Genomic DNA, 23323 nt, shown 5'->3' with positions numbered 1-23323 from the left:
CACTGTAACAAAGCCATCTTGCTGATAAAAGGTTAAGGTTAACTTGTGCTCTTCTTTTCAACAAACAAGCAAACAGATGACTTTCATTCATAGAAACCCATCTGGAGAGAGACTCCCAGATGGAGCAGATACAAAGTTTTCCAAACAAGATGGTGTGCTCTTTAGACTAGAAAAGATGGTGTAGTAGTAAATTTCCCAAGAAAGAAAAAGTCTCCAGAATCATTAATCCCATATTCCCATCAATAAAAGGCTTCTAATTAATTTCTTCCCACCCACTTTGATCACTGACATTATGATTTATGAGTGGGTTTGCCACCAAATGTGATATTATGATCACTCACATGATAATTTCTTGACTAGAAGACGACCACTATGGATGGGCATTTGTGAGGTTAATCAAGATGTTGTCTATAACAGAAACAGATGGTGAAAAGTATTCACTGGATGTAAAGTAAAGGTAAGTAGTCATAAGAGAAAGTTGAAGGTGAAAGACAACTACTTGAAAACAACTACACACCCTTTTTCTATGACAATAAATTGCTGGTGGGGACTCCTTTCAAGTGCACGATACATGCATGTATGGTGACACTCCAACATTACCTGAAACTGCACTCTTACTTCAAAAGCTAGGAATAAATCACCTTCACAGTATTTCTGCAACAAACTATGATATCAACATCTCACTTATTGAGAACCCCTGAAGTCACCCTACGCAATGAAGCTTCACGTCTCACTCTTAACCAACCAGTTGACAGAGAGAAAGAGAGAGAAATTAACTGAAAGTAGTAATGGCTACCTAACAGGTCGGTTAGTTGCATAAAAATGCAGACCTAAAAAAGCAAGAGCTTGAAGAAGATTGAGCAATGGAAGATAACTACTTCCCTTTTGGAGAAGATAATGAGATCTCACATATTCCAATAACCCGGTCTGCACCAACTGTACACTTCAGATATGCCATAATATAAGGAAGACCATAACATTTATTTCCTGAGATTCAAACCCATGAAGGACCATGACCAAGCATAACCATTTGATATTATTGTGTTTCTCCACCACCTGACTGGCGGTACATATCTATAAAACTTCAGCGAAATAAAAAACAAAAACATTAAACTTCAACCTATGCCATGATGCTTGCATGGCTACACAGGTTCAGAACCAAGAACCAGATTAGTCGAAGTTATCAACTTTGACTGGAGAAATTTCATCAGCCACCTGGAAGTGACCCACTAATCGTGCAAAGAATGCCATCTGTTGCTCTAGGGTGAAGATTAGGTTCTCAGCCTGTGTATAACAATTTTGATTAGTACTGCTTTTCTAACTGATGCACAGAATACTAAGCCAAATATGGTATGGTATATACCTTCCGAAATCCATGTTGCTCTCCTTCGTACTCAATGAGAGCAACAGGAACCCCCTTCTTGTTCAGTGCCTGATAAATTTTACGTGCTTGATCTGGTGAAACAACCTGAAACATCAAATGAAACAATTAACAGTTTAGTTAATCCATAACCAGCTACAATTACAATATCACCCAAAAGGGTGCAACTTACATGATGTGCCATTCAAGATACAACCCTTTCCTAACTTTAAAAAGCTCAAAATTGAACCAGAGGCGTAAACAAACTTTAATTATTAGTTCACTAGTTATTTGTTATCAATGGAAACTAAGAAAACAAATTGCAAGATGTTTTAGGTCGTCTAGTTTAGAGGGTATCTCACTAGACTCCACTAAATTCCCTCCCATATTTTGTTAGATTCCCTTTTGAGTTTCCAGTCGTTCATTTCTTTCTAGGAATCAAATTCAGACCCTCTCATTTAAGTTTGGGTAAATATCACTCTCCCCTAGCTGGCACTACACCCCCCTTGTTGGATAAATCTTCCTCCCTCTACCTGCAATATATCAATACCTCCCCTCTGTCTTTCGTTTTTACTTTGTTAAATATTTTCTAACCCCAATTACCCTTACTAAAATATTTTTTTTTTAAATCATAAATTATCGTATCCCCTAACCTTAACCTACTATTACCCTCATTAAAATAATTATTAAAACCAAAACCCTGTTAAATTCCAATTATATTATTACTAAGCCCAACTCCCTTTTTTAATTTTTATATAAACATTAAAACCCGGTGTCTTGTTTTTTTATCAACTCCTTTTTTTAATTGCTTTTTTTCTTGTGTTCTTTTTTTTTGTTTGTATTTAAAAAAAGGTATGTTGGGCTTTTATTAGTTTGGTTTCTTGGTTTTGGTTTTTAATTTATTTTATTGAGGGTTTTGTGTTTCGTTGGTGTTCGTTTTGGTTATAATATATTTTGCCGGGTGTTTGGGTTTGTTTTCGGTGTTATTTACGGGTTCGGGGGGTGTTTGTTTTTGCTGGTGGGGGGGTGTGTTTTCCCTGGGGGTGTGTGTTTTGTCGCTGGGGGGTGTGTTTCCTTGTTTTGATACACAAAATCTCCTTTCCCCAAAACAACAAGTGGCTGTAGAAAGAAAAGGTAAGGTTGTCAAGCTGAATACCTTATCATCCAATCCCTGGAACAGAATCACAGGGCAAGAAAAATTGTCAACAAAGTTAATAGGTGATCTCTCATAGAAAGCCTTTTCACTCCCTGCAATAAATGGATAAGAATCCATTACCATTCATATAAACTGATCAAATTAATTGTAGGTAAATATACAATTGTGTTGTAGTATTTACCAACAAGATTACTGATGTAGTGAGATTCAAGTTTGTGCATTCCCGCTTCCAAAGCAGCCAAGTCAGCTATCTGTTCATCAGACAAAAAGAAAATGATGGTTCGTTGATCTTTTAAAAATATCCTGTCAAATGGGTATCTTATCAATTCCCAACAAACAGGACAGGAAACAAAAAGGGCATTTTGCCTTTTTGTTGGGCAAGCATAAATAGGACTTGAACAAAATGAATTCAATGTCGAAACACCTTTCACGGGAAAAGTGCCACCGCCCTTATTTTGCCTTGTGAAAAAGAAAGGGCTAGGACCTAGTTGTGTGAGTTAAACATTTAGGATTGAGAAACCTTGATGAGAGAGCTGAACCACCTTCATTGCCCTTCCAGTTTTATATTTGTTCCCTTCTGGATTTACTAGACTCCATCCCATATCACCATCCAATTCATTCTCTAGAGTATTCCAATAAATCACTAAGTTTCCAATTTCAGTCCACCTCCATAACTGAAGTTCCAGACATCAAAATCATCTCAAATTTGCAGCACCATCTTGTCTACTATAGATCATCAACCCCTCCAAATAGGGCTCATTCTACTAGGTATTTTGGCCCACTGCCACCTAGTTACTATTCGGTGTCCGGGCCACATCTCATAATCAAGTCATTGAATCCTATGAAATTCAGAGCAGTGTGTCATCTAGTTACAAGCTCCAATCAATCCTAGCTTGATCAAGCATTGCAGAATTGATTGGTTTAGAACCTTAAGCTTCTAATTTTGTCCCTGTATCTAATTGGAGTTTTTGTGGGTCTTTGGGAGCTAAACTGCTCTTGGTTACCTCTACATTAACAATCAAAACAAAATCATTAGGGTCCTTTGGTTGCAAAGGAAAGTCAAGGGAAGGGAAGTGAATTTTCCAAACCTAAAAACGAAGCTTTCGTAATGGTTACATCACATGATTACTTAATTAGCCCCAAATCGTTCCATTTTTGTTTATTAATTCCACTTTACTTTGAATCCAAATACCTTGGATTCAAGTAAAATAAAATTATATCTTAAAGGCTTCAGAACTAAATATGGTTCATGAACTCCAAATCATCCCACCCATGGTTATTAATTTCCAGTTACTTTGCATTCAAACCCCTTGATTTTGAAAAATAAAACAGAAATACAACTAAAAAAAATACCAGCAGTAAATAGGGAGAAAATCAAGAAACCCTTACAATTATTAGGTCTGAAATTTTCACTTCCCTTCCTTCACTTTCCTTTGCGACCAAAAGCTTAGGTGTTCAATATTTTATGCATGCCACAAATTGTGAAGAAGGCATATCAAGATCTTGAATTTATAGTGAGCACTAAGATACAGCTAGAGGGCATTTCTTCTTAATTAATTCGACTGTCAACAAGATTTAACATAAAATCCAAAAGTACACAAACAAATCAGTAATATCTAGATATGGTCTTATATAGAGTGAAATAGCAGTACCAGACCAGTGTGGCTGATCCTAGATATTTAAAATTAGGCTAAGTGACTCCTGAAATGGCTCAGTTGAATAGCATTGGAAGAGTTATAGGTCTAGCAGGTATGGTACAAGAAGCATGATGAAGATGTCTAAGTCATCATCTTGAAGGTCCGGAATCTTAGTAATGTGCCAAAATTACATAAGAAAAAGAAGAATAAGAAGATAAACCTACACAAGGAGTATATTGCTTACACCATACAAGGAAGCACCAGCCTTGAACACATTTCTGAAAGCAAGAGCAGATAATGTTGTGAAACCACCAGCTGACTCCCCAGTAATACAAAGTCGCTCACCATCCACCTTTCCACTGTCTACCTGGGAACCACATCAACTCTTTTCAATTACAATATCTTGAACAAATGTGTTACCATGCACTCTATTGTGCACTCATGTCTGGCAGCTAGGTCCATTAGGAATATAAACTTTTCATTGGTAAAGCAAAAGGGGCAGATGAATGAAAAGAATTGGCTAAGATAGCCTGAAGTGGAATTAAATCAGTACATCTACATGAAAAATCAATTTCTATGCGTTAGGTTGTAATGCATATATTTGTGGGCAAACATGCTTTTTATTGTAATATTTCATTTAAAAAGAATATTTCCATTTTTGAAAACAATACAACTCAAAAAATTTCAACTCCTATCTTTCCTCTGTTTATTATCCCTACATTTATACTACACCACGTTACATCAACCTTACCTCCAACCAAACACCAAAAAGGAAACTTCCTTTTCATTTCGTTTTATATTACCAATGACAATTTGATTTTACTTCCATTTTGGTTCATTCTATATATAAAGAAAAATATGTCAACCACAGTTACCAGAAATCTTGCACAGCAGCAACAATCATTGACATCAACAATACCCCAATTACCCAAAAGTCGTTCTCGATATTCCCGTCCATAACCTGCAACATCCACATTTACAGTCAACTGCAGACCAGAATTAATATTCATGATATTGCCAAGGATAGTAATCAAACTCATAAGGCCTATAGCTGTAAGTATACAATGAAAACTTTGAGCCAGGAAAATTTGAGAATTAGATAAATTATCAACAGGAGTCAGTCATACCAACCCAAGCTCTAAGAATAATAAGAATCATAAGTCCCTATCAACCTATCTCTAGTATCAATAATCAAACCTAAGTCCAGAAGTGACAATGTAAATCAAATATAAATATCAGAGGACAAACCAGAGCTCCCTCCATAGTTAACATCCACATATGCCCAACCTCGGCTAGTCCAGTACTGGATATTAAGATCTAAGACCCCACGTGATTCCAATGTAGGACCTCCTGTAACGTGTATCTTCCATTAGAAAATTGATAATTCAGATGAAAAATATACAGAACAGTAACATTCCAATTTTAATTCATAAATAGAGAAACTAAACATCAAGTTATTATTATTTGTCTAGAATGTTTGTAGCTTGCTATCTAGAAGAAATTTGCCTTTGCATTCCCATCATTCATTTGCTTTCTGGATCAGCAAAAGGCTGTTAAGAAGTCTTCCTGTGTTATTTCAACCTTTATTCTATAATACTATAAGTTTGTTCCTGTCATATATATATATAAATACAACAATTCCGGTGTAACCCAAGCTTTCCAATGTAAGTCCGGTTACCCCTACCAATGCTCCGGTTACCCTTCTTCTTGTAACCCTATCATTAACATCAATCCATGAAATGGACGGCTCCGCCTCCTTTCTTTTATTTTTCTTGCATCATTTGCATATGGTCGGTTTGCCGCCTAAATTTCTTTCTTTCAATTCAGTTATGCATTTCATTTTTATCACTTCTTTAAATTATTTTCCTTTTGTTCTTTAATTTTCTTTATGCATATATTCTTTCTGCAAAATTTTGTTCATGTTTTGTTTCTTTCTTTTTAGTTTTGGTATATTGATGGCTTGCTTTGCTGCCTGTTAGATTACTATTTTTGTTTATATGCTTTTGAAATCCATACTTGTGTTTTCTTTCTTTTAATTTTCTTCCTAATAGTTTGGCTAGGGTATCCGAGGAGTAACAAAGACCGTCATGGTATGATTCCTAGAGGTGAGGCAGAAGGTGTGTAAGTCCTCTTTTGTGCTAGGTCTTAGTGATGGGTGAAGACTTCTTTAAGTGGGCCCCTTTCTTTTAGGAGGGAAAGAGAGAGAGAGTTCGTAAAACAATGAGTATGTATTCCCGAAGCATGTCTTCAAAAACTATGAGCTAGCAAGAGACCAATATGGCTACCAATATCCTAAACCAAGAAGAAATAAACAATGATTTTGACCAATCTTTGGCAAAATGGAGTATGCTCAAAGTCCCCAAAAAAGAAATTTACCAACAATCAATCTTCGGTTTTAGGAAAACCATTAAGACCATTGAACAAACAATTCGTGTGTCTTCTGAATTGGAAGAAATTCCTCTTCTACAAAGGCAAACAACACTCAACCTTAAACAACAATACAATTACATCCATTTTGAGTGTGTCCAAATAGCAATTAAACCTCTCCACCGAGAAGGATTAAACATTGCCCTTATTTTGGCCCTTAAGAGACCAAAGGTTTACCCAATTTCAGGATTCTCTATCAGAAGCGGTTGAGACAAGTCTTTGTCGTGGACCAATCTTCTTTAACCATTTCCCAAATTTAACAGTATCCCTTGATGACAAAAACATTTTGGAGTCTTTGGTTATTAACCTCCAAACCAGTGGTTATAACATGAAGCCTAGATCCATACCAATATCCTTAGTTTACAAAATTCAATACAAGGTTATGAAATCTATAACCCCTAAGGCCCTCAAAAAATCCACCAGAGGACAAACGGAGTTCTTTGAAGGCTTTGATTGCCAATCAAGAACAATACAACCCAAGTACGTTCGTTGGGAAGAGGTTAGTTTTCCCTCACAATGGACCTTTCAGGCTGTGCAGCCTCAGATTAGACCTGCCTCCACCATTGCATCAATAACCCAAGACCAAGCTAGGCTAGTAACAATGTCTTTTGACCGGATGAACCTCTCTAGCAAACTACGAGGTGAATCCTCACAATCAATCAAATACCAACCATCCAGAGCTTCTCGCTCAAGCATTCCCTCTGACTCTAGTAGTTTAATGTCAGAACCAACTATCAGGCTTAGCAAGCTAGTTACCAATAACCAAATTGCCCATGGTGTTTACACCAAGGAAGAACAATCTGAACAATCTGAGGAAAGCCAAGTTGATCCCGAGTCACCGACTCCTTCGGCTATGGAAGTTCCCCCTAGGAATTCATCATTAATGATGATTATGTCCGATCGACCTTTCTCGATCGATAAAGAGTTGCTCCGGCAAGACTTTAGCAGCCCTGACAATACCCTTAGGAAAGATTGGTTTAATAATAAATTTAATCTTCTTGAAAAAATCCAAATTCGTGATGCTTGGAATCATGATATGGAACAACACAAAATTAACATGAGATTCTTTGTCTGGTTTGCCTCTTATGCTGAGGAACATCAAATAGATTATCCGTGGAACAATGGAACAATAATTAGTCAACCGAACCAAATAAACAATAACCTCTGTCCATCCTCCAATGGACCAAATCAAATTAAACATTGAAGGTGAAGATGTTTTAGCTGCCCCTTTTAAGAACAAAGAAGGTCTTAAAGGTGGAAGTCTTAAAACTGTTGAACAATTAAACTTTGCCAACTCAAATCTCCAAACAATAGGTAAACAATTAACAAGGGTTGAAAACCTTGTCCAACAAATACCAAAAGAAACTTCCAAATCTGTTTCTGAACCTAAACAAACTTTTAACACTCCAATGTTTAAACCTTATCAAATCCCCAAAATCAATGCAAAACAATTAAGCAAATCTGAAATGCTTAACGAGATTGAATCCCGTTTAAGCAACCTAATCATTCCTAATACTCTTGCAAAATCTGCAAAAGCATCTGCTTCCAACACCACTCACCGAATCGAAATGATTTAGGATAAGTTTGATTACAAGTCTAATTCAAGTGAGTCCATCACCAAGTTAGTCCGTGAAATCAATATCAATAACAATCATAGCCATCAATTAGCCCATTATTACCACAGACCCACTTTCCCTGACTTCCTTATTGAGCAACAAGGTAGGACCCAAGCCCAATATCCATTGGGAATCATCTATGAATGGAACATTGATGGTTTGACTAATTATCAAATTAACAATAAACTCCAAGAGATGACCATGGTTGCCAATGCTTATTAGCTCCATGAAACCAATGACTAGTCAGTAGCCATGCTTCTGGTAGCACGTTTTACTGGACAATTAAAAGGTTGGTGGGACCACATCCTCACTCCAACGCAGCACTTAGAAATCCTAAATGCTACCCAAACCAATGCGTACACTGGTGAACCAATACTTGAACATAATCAACCAATATTTGATGCTGTAAATACTTTGATTTACACCATCACCATTCATTTTATTGGAGATCCATCTCGATTAAAAGATAAATCTTTTGAACAATTATCAAATCTGAAATGCAAAGGTCTTCACCAATTCAAATGGTACAAAAACACTTTCATCTCCAAAGTCTTAACCAAAGATGATGCAAATTCATCTTTCTAGAAAGAAAAATTCATCACAGGATTACCAATAATGTTTTCTGAGAAATTGAAGCAATGTCTCAGAAAAGATCCTATTATCCCCCTAGTATAAGAGCCATGAAGGCGTGGTGTATCATTGCAACAATTCCGGTGTAACCCAAGCTTTCCAGTGTAAGTCCGATTACCCCTACCAATGCTCCGGTTACCCTTCTTCTTGTAACCTTATCATTAACATCAATGCATGAAATGGACAGCTCTGCTTCCTTTCTTTTATTTTTCTTGCATCATTTGCATATGGTCGGTTTGCCGCCTAAATTTCTTTCTTTCAATTCAATTATGCATTTTGTTTTTATCACTTCTTTTCCTTTTGTTCTTTAATTTTCTTTATGCATATATTCTTTCTACAAAATTCTGTTCATGTTTTGTTTCTTTCTTTTTAGTTTTGGTATATTGATGGCTGGCTTTGCCGCCTGTTAGCTTATTGTTTTTGTTTATATGCTTTTGAAATCCATACTTTTGTTTTATTTCTTTTAATTTTCTTCCTAATAGTTTGGCTAGGGTATCCGAGGAGTAAAAAAGACCGTCATGGTATGATTCCTAGACGTGAGGCAGAAGGTGTGTAAGTCCTCTTTTGTGCTAGTTCTCAGTGACGGGTTAAGACTTCTCTAAGTGGATCCCTTTCTTTTAGGTGAGGGAGAGAGAGTTTGTAAAACAATGAGTGTGTATTCCCGAAGCATGTCTTCAACAACTGTGAGCCAGCAGGAGACCAATATGGCTACCAATATCCTAAACCAAGAAGAAATGAACAATGACTTTGACCAATCTTTGGCATAATGGAGTATGCCCAAAGTCCCCCAAAAAGAAATTTAACAACAATCAATCTTCGGTTTTAGGGAAACCATTAAGACTATTGAACAAACAATTCTTGTGTCTTCTGAATTGGAAGAAATTCCTTTTCTAAACAAGCAAACAATAAACAATCTTAAAAAACAATACAATTACATCCATTTTGGGTATGTCCAAATAGTATCATTGCAACAATTCCGGTGTAACCCAAGCTTTCCAGTGTAAGTCCGGCTACCCCTACCAATGCTCCAGTTACCCTTCTTCTTGTAACCCTATCATTAACATCAATGCATGAAATGGACGGCTCTGCCTCCTTTCTTTTAAATCCTGGGTGTGTATTAATCAAGAGTAAACATCAGTGCCTGCCTCTTACCGGAAGTGCCCTGACCTACTGCCATGTCTGGCGGTGCTGGTGTGTTACAGCCAGATGAAAGCAGATATATGGTTAGCATGACTCTACCCTTTGGCACTAGGTCAGCTCCCATTCACAACAGAAAATAAATCTCATCAGCCAGGAAGAGTAGTGTAATCAGACCTTTATAGGTGAGTTTTGGGTTTCATTTGATAGGAGAAGGGACCACATAACAAAATTAGAACACAAAAGGTCTTCTATTTTCAGAAAAATTTATAGCACAAGAAAGTAAGATCCATAAAACTATGAATGCTAGCAGATCCATGAAACTATATTGACACTATAAGCCACAAGATTAAACAACAGAAGAATTAATTACAAAATGGAAAAACATCATCAAATACCATGACTTTCCAACAACAAGGGGGGCTTCTCTTCTTGACAAGCTTGATAGCAGGGGTTGGATGGAGGATAAAAGTATGCATATGCACTTTGACCGGGAACCTCTGTTGGGAATTCAATTAATTCTGGCAGGCTAAAATATGAGCTGTACTTTGTACTATCTGGCAACGCTGACCAAATAATGGAGAAATCAATTGTTCTTGATATAGTATCATCCAAAGTCACCTGATAACACAGAAAGATACAACTCTAGCATGCATGAAAAACTATCAAAGCTTCGAGATGGAAGTATCAGACATCCTCTGGCATAGTGTCAATAAAATCATCAAAATACCAAATGGGTGATTAAGAAACACACCTTTGCAACAGATAATGGATGGATTGCTGACGCCCCCTCAATGTATAGGCATTTGTTCCCAGAAACCTTCACAAAACAATGACATAGATATAAGAAAAGAGGCACCCTGTAATACACATGATTAGCTACCTAAAACAAAAGAGCATATTGCATTCGAGGAACCACTATACTAGTAGTCAACAACACCATGCACACCAACCAACAATCGATCTGGTGCGAGTTGTACAGTCAGTTCAGTTTATGGTTTTGAGCAGCCACCTAAAGTCTCTCAACCATAAAAGCAAATGACCCAAGGGAAATTACCCTACTTACAATGGTGTTTATACTGGTCAAAGGCACATCAAGAACAGTTAATGACCTCTTTACATCATCAAGGATTCCAAGATATGATCGCCCATTCCTCCTGCATGTATTATAGAACACAATCATATAGAAGTTTAATAATAAACTAAAAGTATTTACCACTCATGCGAATTATAATGGTACTTTATGGCTTTATGCAGATAATGACATGCTATAGATAGGTTTCACAAACCTATAGCTGCAAGCAATCAAGCAGTTATTCCCATTGTTCTGAATAAAATCATAAGAGCTAAATCCAAAACACCATAATGGTCTCGTAAACTCAGCATCCAGGGAATAAACTGTCAGCACCTCATTTTTGTGTTCAAGCTGTGAAGAGCAACAAGAAGATCGTACATCAAACGTCAGCTTCTCTACTGATATTAGAAAGTAAACAAGCAGGAATACAGGTCAAACCCAACCCACCTTGTCCTGGGCTTAATGAATGAGATTTCCTATGCCCCATGGCTCGTACCAACATTTGGGGGGCAGGTATTGTCAATCCCATCCACATCGGAAAATTGGCAAGATATTTGCATGTTTCCCAGGGGCGGAGTATGTTGGGATGGTTCTCAACTTCCCATTGCCCCCATACCACTATTAGAAAATGTAATTATACGTGTCTCTGTTAGACGTGATGAAATTCTCTTTCCTTTTCTGTTCATTTTGCATCGAAGTATAGACCCCAAAAATTCACTTTTAGAGAAGAAGCTTGAGATGAATTATATCTATACATTCTAAAATACATCCAGGATAAAAGAAAAGATTTCAGGTGTCTGAAATCACCAAGCAGCCAATATGTGGTAGCAGCCTAAACATTATCAACACTCAACAGAATGTGACATAAAATACAATAAAACAACAGCCACCATAACTTTTTTTCCTAACGAAATGGGGTCACCTACGAAAGAGACCATGCCAATTATAGAAAAAGAGATGTGCCAAAGAAGTAAAAAGAGATAAAGAAATTAAAAAGGAAAATAAGGAAGGGAAAAAAGTCAAAAGCAATGGTCAAAGAAGCATCCCAGGAACATCTCCCTTCATGGGGTCAGCAAACAGGTCTTTGTCCTTCAAACAACTCAAACAAGAAACATTCTCCAAACAAGTAGGGAATAAACCATGGATAACAGTCTTTTGAGGATCCTTCGGAGTTCGGACCATCATCCTCTTTAGGGAAACAATCTGATCTCTGACCTGTGCAGAGGGGTCTGTACAAACATTTCCAACTGTCACAGACTCTCCCATTTTGATTATCAGATCATTCAGACTCTCTATGAACCAATGAAAAGCTAAGCATTAATTCAAAATACTAGTGAACAGGACATGTTTTGTTTAGAGTGACCAAAAACTAATATCAATATATGAAGATTTTAAATTCACAAGGAAAAGACAGCTTAGGTGGCACCGATAGAAGGATGTTTGGAAAACACAAAGGCACCACATATCACTCCCATGCAAGGACCATTGGAGGATTAACAGGGAAGGGAGGGCAGTTCATTTTTGTAACATGTACATAGAAGAAATAAATGGTTCACATTGACAACAGCATAAAACTACATTATGCAAAAGCAATGGTTAGGAACAACACAACCAAAGCTCATCAGGAACCTAAAAGGCTGAGATTGCCATCATAAAATTAAAATGTATACGTACAAATAATTAATACTTTCCTGCCTCTATTCTACTGAAGATCAGATTTTTTTTTTTCAGTGATAGTTTTTTGGTGCCCTCTGCAAACTGTAAATTAGTCATTTTTATGCTTCGCAATTGTTGCCTTCATAGAGCATCAAAGCAACCTATTTCAAGGCAGACCAAAAGGACAGCTGCATTTTCTCTAAATCAACGTGATACGACTCGATATCAACAGAAGAGTAATGGAAAAATTATCACACCACGATAATAGCTATCTCCAATATAATCAAAAGAATCTCAAACAAAACACTCTACTAGCAGTAGGTGAATCCTACGGCTACCCAAATGCAACTCTCACTCAACTTCCCAATTAACTCCCAAAACATGCTTTCTTCTACTCTTCCTTCCCCTATTTATGATTCGTTCCTCAATATTAATTAACGAATCATCCCAATTCAAATAGGACTCTTCAAAGTAACCTGAATGTAATATGACTCTTCAAATCTAATCCTAAGTAACTCGAATGCAATAGGACTCTTCAAATCTGCCAATCGTTTCCTTCCTAGAATTTAGAGATTTGCTTTCCTGTCAAGTGTAGACTTGTGATACCGGGGCTTATCAATACTCCCTCACGGTTTACCTTGTCCTCGAGGTGAATCTGGAGTGGGACTGCATTTCATCATAGATTCCTAAGTATTTTCACTGAGGCAATCCTTTCCATTGAATCAAAACCTCCAGCATCCCTTGGTAGAGAGCGATGTTGAGAAGGCTTCAGTGTGAGCTGCAACTGCCGTTTCCCCGCGTTGGAGCGGCTGCGGAGTTATGTTGCCCAATGCCTGCTTCTGCACGTGAAACACCGGGTGGATCCTTGAATCATCGTCGTGCGATGGCATTGGTCCCACTTGCTCTGATTGGTATGGCATGGGTGGTGAGTTTATCATTGGGCCGTTTGGCGAGTTTGGCGATGGTTGTAGCTTAGAAAACTTCATCCCCACTTGATAATGCACCTCCTTATGCTTGGAATTTGCTGAAATGCACATTCGATCTTAGGCCACCCGAGATTTGTTTTGGTCATCTAAACTCGATTATGCTCCTCGGGACATACCAACCTCATCAACTTTGACGACCATCCTCCCACCGGAGGGGGGTGCCCCAATCGGGGTCATTTTGTGGCGTGAAATGTCGTATTGTCCAACACTCGCCCCCACCAATTAATCCGTGGGTGGTGCATCGTAGGTTTGTCTTTACCACCTTCGTTTACCATCCTTTGAGGATGGTAGGCCTCTGACTTGAGGTTGGTGTCGCCTTTGGCTCCATCCATTCGAGGATGGGTTGGTCGGGCTGGTTCGGCCATGTAATAACCTCCTTGCTAAATGAGGTAGCCACATCCTTGGCGGATGGGTGTGGGCAATGAGTGAGGTACTTGGATACCGGTCAACTACAACAGCACGGTATCTACACCCTTTAGTCCGGGTAACCCCTCGTTCCATGCTAATATCCTCCCTCGATCCGGTTGGTGTTGAAGGAGTCCGGGTTTCTGGCTTGATATTTACTGCTGCAAGCATCACGACTGCCAATCGCGGACAACGCCTTCATTCATCCCGTACCACCATTGCTAGTTGCCCGTAGTCCTCAAACCCCGAATGTCCACCAATGGGGTGTGATACTCGACAATTTTGGGTTGGGGGATCCTTGATGACTAACTGTTTTTATGGTATGTTCCATGTTGGAGATGATAGTTAGATAGTCTTGGGATCCTTTCATTAATGCCCGAATAATCTTGGGGTAGGCTGGGGTGGCTGCCGCATCTACCCTCACTTTCTGATTTGTTGTCATAGAGAGTTACTTGTCACCCTGGGTCGCGGGAGTTTGGTGTTTGTTTTGTGCGGCGATACATTATCTCATCAATCCGCTTGACCATTTGATCGGCCTGTGTTGTTCGATTTTCAAACTTTTGATCGCTGTTTGAAATGTCTCCCATCAGTTGGCGGCTTTGGATGCTGCATATTGCCATTAGTTCTTTCTGACTTGGTTTGTGCCGGGGCAACACTTGGCTCGGTGGCTGGATGGCCATCTTGCATCAGGCACCTAGCCCAACCTGCATCATCTCCACCACTCCTTTGTTCTGGCATTACCAATCTGGGCGGTTGTCATGCTGTCTTGGGGCGTTCGCCGTGGTTGCCTCGTTCCCCCACTCGTGCATATTTCTTCATAAGTTAGTGGCGAGCGGCAATCTTACCATAATCTTGGACGAATCTACGGTAATGCTGGTTCCTACCCTCGTGGGCTTTAGATTGGCGGGTTGGGGCCACTCCACCTGCACTTGTCTTCGTGGTTCCGCCACAACTCCGTCTTTGATTGTGTGCCTTATATTCCTGGTAGACTCCAACATGCATTTTTTGGTTGTGAGGTGGTCTGTGTGAGGAGTATGGTGGTTTGCAATGCCCACTGTTCTTCCATGGTCTGCTATACACCAAATATCGTCAAGAACACAAATTTTTCCAGTGTTCTCGATACTTCATTCATGAGTGGTGAATGTGGAAGCATTCGCCAATGGCATCACCGGGAACTCGTAATGCCCATTATGGGTCGGGTGTCTTTTCCTCATCACCTTTGCCATTCGATCTGGTGGTATCCTGCTTTGGATCGCTTGGTGCACGTGGCTCCGCCTAACTCATCCACGGTTCATCAATTGCGGGTGGGGAACTTGTCGGGGCTGTGAGTTTATTTATGCGATATCCACACGGCCACCCGCATCTTTTTTGAACCAACAATATTGGAGAGTAGGACTCACACTATGCCATACCAATTCGGTTGTTAACATTTCTTGCAACCTTTCGACTTCGTTTTAGTGTGGGAACATAGGGTCGAATATTGGTGGGGTACTTTTCTTTGCTTATCCGGTGGTCTTGCTTCCTTTTGGGTGTTCGGTGGGTTCGCTAGTTGACAAATTCGGTTAATAAATTTGATATTGTTGTACTCTTATGTACCATTATATCGTCTTGTGATCTTGAGGTGCTTATCCATCACCCTCTTTGGTGCACGCTCTTTAGTGTTGTTTCTAATCGGAGTCGGATCCCATTCGGTTTCCGGGTCGTCCCCATTCTAAGCTCTGGTCCTCGCCATTTCGTCCTCCCGGTGTTTGCAACCATTCACACCAATAACATCAATTCCCAAATCTCACCATGTTAATCGGCATTTGACAACCCAATCTCTCTGCTAATCGTGGTCTCCCAAGCCACTTGGAGTCTTTCTTTTGTACTTGAATCCTACGCCTCCACTGCTCGTGGGTTTATCGTTGCTCCACGGCCGGAATACAACATCGCGGCGTGGATCTGCCCTTTCACTTTCGGGTGTGGGGAGATCGATTCCTACCAGAGGTGTGAGATCTGGTTCCGTTTCGACTCCTCCACCGTCACCGTCGGTCTCTGTAGTTCTGGTTCATCGTCTTCATGTAACAACAGCAACTTCAATTGTTTTAGAGTACACCGATGGCCTCTAGTATATGGAGCGTCACATCTAAAGCAAACGCCTTTGTCCATTTTCTCCTTGATCTCCTCCTGGGACAACCACCGTGAACGATTTGGGCTTCTTGACGCTGAAGCTGCTGCAGATCGAGAATGAGAGGAGGAAGATGATGGTTCAAATCTGTGGTTTGGGAGAACGGTAGTTGCTCCCTTAGTTCGATCCAACTCCTTGGTTGGACCCGTGGACTGTTCCGGTTCCTTTAGTGGTACTCTGGGCTGGGCCCAATTGAATATAGCGTTGGGTAGGGCTTTGGGCTGCTTGAATGGGCTGGGCCCAAGAAGTTTTTCTATTTAACTTTCCCACCAGATTTTTGGCTTCTCCTGCTTGGGTCAGGTCCATCATTTGGCCCAAAGCAGTGGGTCCAAATAGACGGATTTCAGCCCTTATATCTTCGTTCAAACCTGCGAGAAAGACTCCTTTTTAACCACTCGTCGGTCCACGGCTACGGCAGCCGCCGGGAGGATCTCAAAACCATCTCATATGCTGCAAACGTTCCGGTTTGTCTATGGGTGATCAACGCCTCTTGGGGGGTCTTCATCTGCGTTGAACTAAACCTCTGAATCATTGCTTCTTTCAGTCCTTTCCATGATAGCAACGGTTGTTGAAGTTCTCGGAAACGTATCCATCCCAATGCTGCTCCTTCACAACACAGTGTTGCAGTTCGTAGTTTTTCTCCTTCGCTCAATCTATACAGATCGAAGTATCGCTCACTCCTATAGGGTCTTCTCCCAAAAAAATCGGCATTTCAATTTGCCTGGGAAGAAAATCTCTCGATTTTTCTGTTGTTCCTATTTGAGTGACGTGATCTGGTGTGCCTTTAATTTCAATTTCTTCTGCAGTTAGATTATCAACTAACTTCCCTTTTGAAAACATCAATCGCAATTCTTCACGAAATTCATCGTTGGCTTTTTCTCCCTTTTCTATCTGTTGTGCTAAGCTTCCTACCTGCCCTTGTATCTCCTTCACAATCGTTTCCAGATCTTCTACCCACTGCTCCATTCTGCTTTTTGCCATTCCCTTGGAATCAATTAGCTCTGGCTGCAAATTGATACGACCCGATATCAACAGAAGAGTAATGGAAAAATTGTCACACCATGATAATAGCTATCTCCAATATAATCAAAAGAATCTCAAACAAAATACTCTACTAGCAGTAGGTGAATCCTACGGCTACCCCAGAGCAAGAACTCTCACTCAACTTCCCAATTAACTCCCAAAACATGTCTCTTCTACTCTTCCTTCCCCCTATTTATAGCAATTACATTCCTACAGTATTAATTAACAAAATCATCCCAATTCGAATAGGACTCTTCAAAAGTAACCTGAATGTAATATGACTCTAACCTGAATGTAATATGACTCTTCAAATCTAATCCTAAAAAGTAACCTGAATGCAATAGGACTCTTCCAATCTGCCAATCGTTTCCTTCCCAAGAATTTAGGGATTTGCTTTCCCTGTCGAGTGTAGACTCAAGATATCAGGGGCTTATCACAACGTCAAAATAACAATAAGATTCAGGATTAGCAATTTCCTATTAATTCCTACAGCCTACGACATGAATACAAAATGAATAGTAATTCCTTAAGTTATATCATGGGTTTAAAGTTCACAACTCCCGCTAGCAAAGGAGTGCATTCAGCAGTTTGCACACTATCCCAATATGGTCAAATATGAGTCCAGATCAGCTTAAGCGCCCCACCTCCCAGCCAAAAAAAAATGTGGCAAAAAGTAGTTGAGAATAAATATAAGGAATCCAACTAAAGTATTAATTGCCAAAATGACTAGACAAATAATATAAAAATCATTTAAACATAATATTAACGACAATGGAAATTAGTGGAGGCAGCAAGATTAACATTGAGATGCTTGAATTTACCCATTTATGGATATTCCAGAATCCAGTTTTCCTATCTGTGATGAAAAATAGTTCCCCTGCATCACATAAATAAAAAGTGTTGGATTAAATAAACAATCCTTCAAAGAATTCAACATCTTTTGGGTTCTTTTTATAGTTGGGCCCCAAGGAGAGTTGAACTTATGAGCTCTTCTTTTCAAGGTGTGGGTTTTTGCCAACTGAACAACGCCCTTGGGGTTTTAGGCTGTCTTCATAATAAACATAGTAATCCTTCTTTTTTTGAAGGGCCCCAAGGAGGGTTGAACTGATGACCTTTCAATTTAAATTATTTTGCATCAGTTGCTTGGATCTGCACATTAGATTGAGCACTCCTCTAATGCCTAAAACAGCAATAGCTCAACCAATACAAAGTAACACTACACCAAACTGTGACTTAAGTTTTTACTTTCTTTAACATTCTGCAGGATATCTTCAAAGCCTGGTTCCAAACAAATCCTAGTACTGTACAATAAAAATTGAAACATGGATCCCTAACCCGTGGATGATTGTCAACTTTTAGAGTGTTGCTCTATGCATCAATATTCACCCCAGTTTGTTGTTCATCCAATTAGCCATTTGTAGTTCTAGTTGTTTTCTTCAAGTTCCTGATTTGATCTCTTTAGTCTCTAATTTCTGTTCTTGCTTGTTTCTCTTAATCTTACCAGCAACTTTCTTTGATATTCAACCATATTATAACCCCCACCCCCACCCCAAAAAAAAAAATGAAAGAATTAAAACCTCCATTGTACATAAGTTTAAGCCCCCGTCAAATATATGGTTTGCTAGTTTGGTCTTATTTAGTTTTTTGTCATATTCTAAGTTTCTGGTACTCTGGCTTTTCATAGGTTTGCTGGTGTTTGTTATCTAGACCTAGCTTACCTCATCGTGAAGCAAATGCTGCTCACAGCACAGACCGAGTGCCACATTCAATGTCTTAGGGCCCTTACAACAACAATATAATATTCACCGCTGCATTTAAACCTAGAAAAGCATTCTTTCCATTAGTGATGGGAAAGAACAAGTACCATTGGAGGACCATTTGGGCTCAGTTGGAGATTCTATCATTGCAGGATCACCGCCAGCAACAGAGATGCGCTTGCAGATATCCCTGCACACGGATGCACATGAATCCAACAATTGCTAGAAGAAAAAAACTCAGAGAAGGATGAACTTGAAGGAACACAAATAACATAAATCTATAAACAAGAAGCCCTAGCTGCTATACCAAAATTTTCATATACATGGGCGCAACAGGTACATCGAAAGCGTAGAATTGCTACCCTTGATATAATCAAGGGAAAATTTTCTACGCACATGGGCAAACACTGCCACGACTTTAAGTAGTAGATAGCAACTGGAAAGGATGAATGAGAAGATTAAACTGGAAGTGAAATAAGATAGTTGAGAATTAAAAAATCTACAGATATTAGGGGAAATACTAATATAGGATAGGAAAAACAAATAGCAGAGGGAGATTCAGCACTCAATAGAGAAAAGAAAACGACAGAGAAACTAGGTGCTATGCTCGGTTGTTAAGGCCCATAAGGCAGTTGATATCCCAACTGCATATTCAAGCTCAGCATCAGCCAAAGGAGCCAATGAAGTTGCAGATCAGCTGGCAGTTAGACCCTTGTTCTATTTCTGGGTTGTAACTCCCAATAATTCTGTAATTGGTATCAGATAGCTTGCTATCCTACCAATCCTCAAAGAGGGCTGAACTGTTATATGATTCCATATGTCACTACATTCTCCAATATTCCCACCAACAAAACTGTAGCATATCCACCCTCCCAAAATACAGGGGTAGGGGAAGAATTTAACACTGGACTTGTTTATCAGACAAAACACACTATCATTACTAGCCAGAATCAGGACCCTGCTTAAGCTTTTAATGCTTATTGCACCTCCAAACACTAAATATTGCATAAGCGAAGTTGAAGAGGATACACTGGCTTATATCTCCATAGAGGCAGAAGGAATTTTTCTATTATATTATAATCCACAGATTTATTAAAGATGGAAAAACTCTCCAACCTGATGTGGATTTTGTCTCAAAAGAATTCCTCTTGTGTATTCAAAATATCTTACTATGGATAGAACTGGAGCCAGATACCCAAGGAAATTTGTTCTCAAGAGTAACTGACAAGTGTGTCTCTTTGGGGCCTACCTATCAAAAGAAGAAAAAAGAAAACTACCAAATACATTCTTTAGAAGGATGATAATTTGAAGAAGAAGGAATGAGGGCACAAACATAAGAAACACACACTACTTACCCATTTTCAGAAATGTGACCAACCCAAAGCTGGGCCTTGTCCCAAAGCATGTTTGGGTGTCTCCATTCTATCCATGCAATCCGCTTCCCATTTTGGTCCGTGCGTGGGAAGGCATAGAAGTCACTGCCACTAACTAACACCGTTGGTTCTGAAAGCGTGTTTAAAAGAGGAGAACCAATTAATGGAATGAACCTATTTAAATTATACTGACAAGCAAAAAATTGTCCAGGAAATAAGCCAACTAAGTTTACACCCAAAGAAGGGAAATGTCCACCTTGTATATGCTGAGCATTAAGATCAATTGATACAATTGTTGTAGTTGGGTTTGAGCTACTTTCATGATGATCTGAAATTATTTTTAAAAAAGAGAGTAGCATCTTGAGGAGCATAATCCAGCAGCAAAATTAATTAAAATACAGTAAGTATCACAAATCAGAAAATACCTTCTCTTACACAAATGTAACGATTAAAACGTAAGTCAAACACTCCATCAGCATAACGAACAATAGGTCCGCCATAATCTGGGGTAAGTGGTAAAGGAAAGGAATCTGCTGACACCAAATAGTATCTAATCATCCAACTGCTATTAGAGAAGCAAAAAGTTCACTGCAACTACAAATATTGTTCCAAAATAAATTTCACAACTTTAAATCAAAATATTTCTATTTTTTCGGTCCCCATATGGAACAGACAGAAACCCGTGGATCTAGTCCTCCCAATCAATGTTCTAGTCTTCAGCTTCAATCCTTTTGATTGGCCTACCAAATCCAACCCCATGGATTCTTTTAGAGGGAACCACAGCAGGAGCTGGCATGTTATTAAGAATGGCTACATGCAAACTGGAAGACCAAAGGAAATAATGGAACTGGAAAAATACAGGCAATTACGGTACTTGTTCCCTGTATTAACACAATGATAAAATAGCCCGCCCCAGAAATGTCAAAAAAGAAGCATACCTTCAGAACCCATGAACTGCTTATACAGTCTCTGGTCATTGTAATTTGAAAAAACAAGCATATTTCCAGAAACTGCAAATGCCCCCCCTCCATATTCCTGGGCCAGTGACCGCACCGCAAATTCTTTAGGGATGATATCCACAGGTTCATTTCCTGAGTCGTCTGGTTCCTTGACCAGAACCACCCGTCTGGATGAATTAGGGGGAGAACATATTCATCAGAAAAGTACTTACAAATTACCCAAACAGAATAGAATGCAAACCTTTTATACGACAGATTCAAACTAAATCAAATAAATACACATTAAAGGAAGCTGGGCATCTTTGAAACAGTTAACCTTCAACGGTGAAAATATAAGATTTAGAAAACGCCCTTGTTAAGATGGAAACCAGGGTCGAAAAAAAAAATTGAAAGATCCTCAGGCTAGATGGGGTTGTTGAGGACTAACGCTAATAACTCTACAGTATAAGATTTCAATCTGCAACAAAAAATGGAGAAAGAGGCATACCCAGCTTCAGTTGGACGAGTCTCAGCCCAAACCAGGCGACCACGACCATCAACTGCCATGCCATCCAAGCACTTCTTTGCTCTGGAGACGATGTCTGCTGTAATGGGAGACTTCCAAGAGCCATAAGGAGCGTTAATTTTAACCTCAGCTGACGCTGTTGCAGCCATCGTCTTTGATCAGTGCTTTTGATGCAAGCTCTTGCTGTGTAAAGGATAGAGTAACGATCAAGCTGGTACTGACTAATGAGTACAGGGTTTAGCTTCAAAGCCGAAGATGACGACGTCAAACGGGTAAGACAACAACAACTAAAGAGATCCCAACTAAAGCTAAACCCTGAGTCCTACTTCAATTTCTTAATCTTAGCAGGGGGAAAAAAATCTTCAATTCTTAAAATATTCCCTTCACAAGTTGATGATATATTCGAATGAAGTCGTTGAATGGAAAGCCGACAATCGTGTCCGTAGTGGTGAGAAAAGACATTTTGTTTAGTCATACAAACACTGTAGCTGACAAGTCAGATATGTACGGAGGCATGGAGCCATCGCTACACGAATCGTGATTCTCTCCTGCCTCAAAGATGGTGCTGGCTGTTAGGAATTGCACCGGATGGTACAATTGAACCCCAGTTGAACTGAATCAAGAGCTGTTTCAGATCGAATATCTTCCAAACCAACAAAATCACTCGTTGTAGAAAGGGACAATTAAAGGAGGGAGAGAAGAGAAGGACGAGAGAAGTTTGTTGTAGACCAAGACCCTATTCTAGAGTTACATACGAATCGTTGTTTAAGGTGATTCACTATCTTCAAGGCATACATAATTACGTAGAAGGGATGTGGTTGGCTCCTTGGAGAAACCTGATAGAAGCTCCTCTTTGTACAAAGCCAAGAGTGTAAGACAGTAAGAATCAATATCAGATGTGTAATTTCATACTGAACTGGAAGAGATTGCAGATGATGCAACCAACCACTTGGATCACTGAACTGGAAGAGATTGCAGATGATGCAACCAACCATTTGGATCACTGGACTGGAAGAGATTGCAGAAGGGCTCTCACTCTAGGTTGTTCCGTACAAGTTTGACATCAAATGTTAGGTTGGCTAGTACGCCAAAAATTTTGAACTGATGGAGAACTCTGAATCAAATCTTTTAACCTGACCAAACCTAATGCTCATAATCAAACTAGGTCCCATTAGGCACATTAACACAAGCTGAATTGTGGTCCAGGAGAGATTTTGGGATTAATGGATATTTAATATATTATCTATGTTAGTTTCATTGTATATAGGATAAAGATAAATGTTGACATTTGTACTTCCATCAAAGGAAAAAAATCTAGATTTGGGGGTATTACAAGGAATTTAGAGGAGCGCTTTCAATTTGCTTTTAGGGACGGTTGTGGACATTAAGATGTTATTATGGCACTGTGGCTGTAGTCGTAGCAATTCGTAAAGCCACACACTAGAGAGCCACTA

The 23323-nt window shown here is 39.3% G+C and overlaps 1 protein-coding gene across 1 annotated transcript; it reads right to left on the bottom strand.

The window, feature by feature from the left end:
* Window positions 1-822: 822 nt before the first annotated feature.
* On the bottom strand, window positions 823-22586 carry LOC149014946 (peptidase uncH-like). Its single transcript, XM_089155045.1, has 18 exons — window positions 21852-22586; window positions 21344-21531; window positions 20831-20935; window positions 20662-20733; window positions 20388-20535; window positions 19140-19222; window positions 18097-18152; window positions 11253-11389; window positions 11030-11120; window positions 10718-10783; window positions 10362-10584; window positions 5402-5503; window positions 5029-5114; window positions 4398-4520; window positions 2698-2767; window positions 2517-2608; window positions 1364-1468; window positions 823-1284 (listed from the first exon to the last, which is right to left on the bottom strand). The coding sequence occupies exons 1-18, from the start codon at window positions 22016-22018 to the stop codon at window positions 1171-1173; spliced, it is 2028 nt and encodes a 675-aa protein (XP_089011171.1). The 5' UTR covers window positions 22019-22586; the 3' UTR covers window positions 823-1170.
* Window positions 22587-23323: the final 737 nt, after the last annotated feature.

Source organism: Hakea prostrata, chromosome 5, assembly GCF_041222555.1.
Source record: "Hakea prostrata isolate BN-2017 chromosome 5, UWA_Hpros_2, whole genome shotgun sequence".
In the NCBI taxonomy this organism is placed as follows: Eukaryota; Viridiplantae; Streptophyta; class Magnoliopsida; order Proteales; family Proteaceae; genus Hakea; species Hakea prostrata.
The sequence above is the reverse complement of the archived record's forward strand: the minus strand, read 5'-3'. Positions and strand labels throughout refer to the sequence as shown.

What these genes read in the sequence shown, in the direction of transcription:
- LOC149014946 (XM_089155045.1), bottom strand. Translation starts at nt 22,018, where the DNA reads ATGGCTGCAACAGCGTCAGCTGAGGTTAAAATTAACGCTCCTTATGGC. An exon ending in TTGATTGCTTGCAGCTATAG is followed by an intron (nt 11,121 to 11,252) that starts GTTTGTGAAACC and finishes TAATACATGCAG; the next exon opens with GAGGAATGGGCGATCATATC. An exon ending in TGACCAGTATAAACACCATT is followed by an intron (nt 10,784 to 11,029) that starts GTAAGTAGGGTA and finishes TGTTTTGTGAAG; the next exon opens with GTTTCTGGGAACAAATGCCT.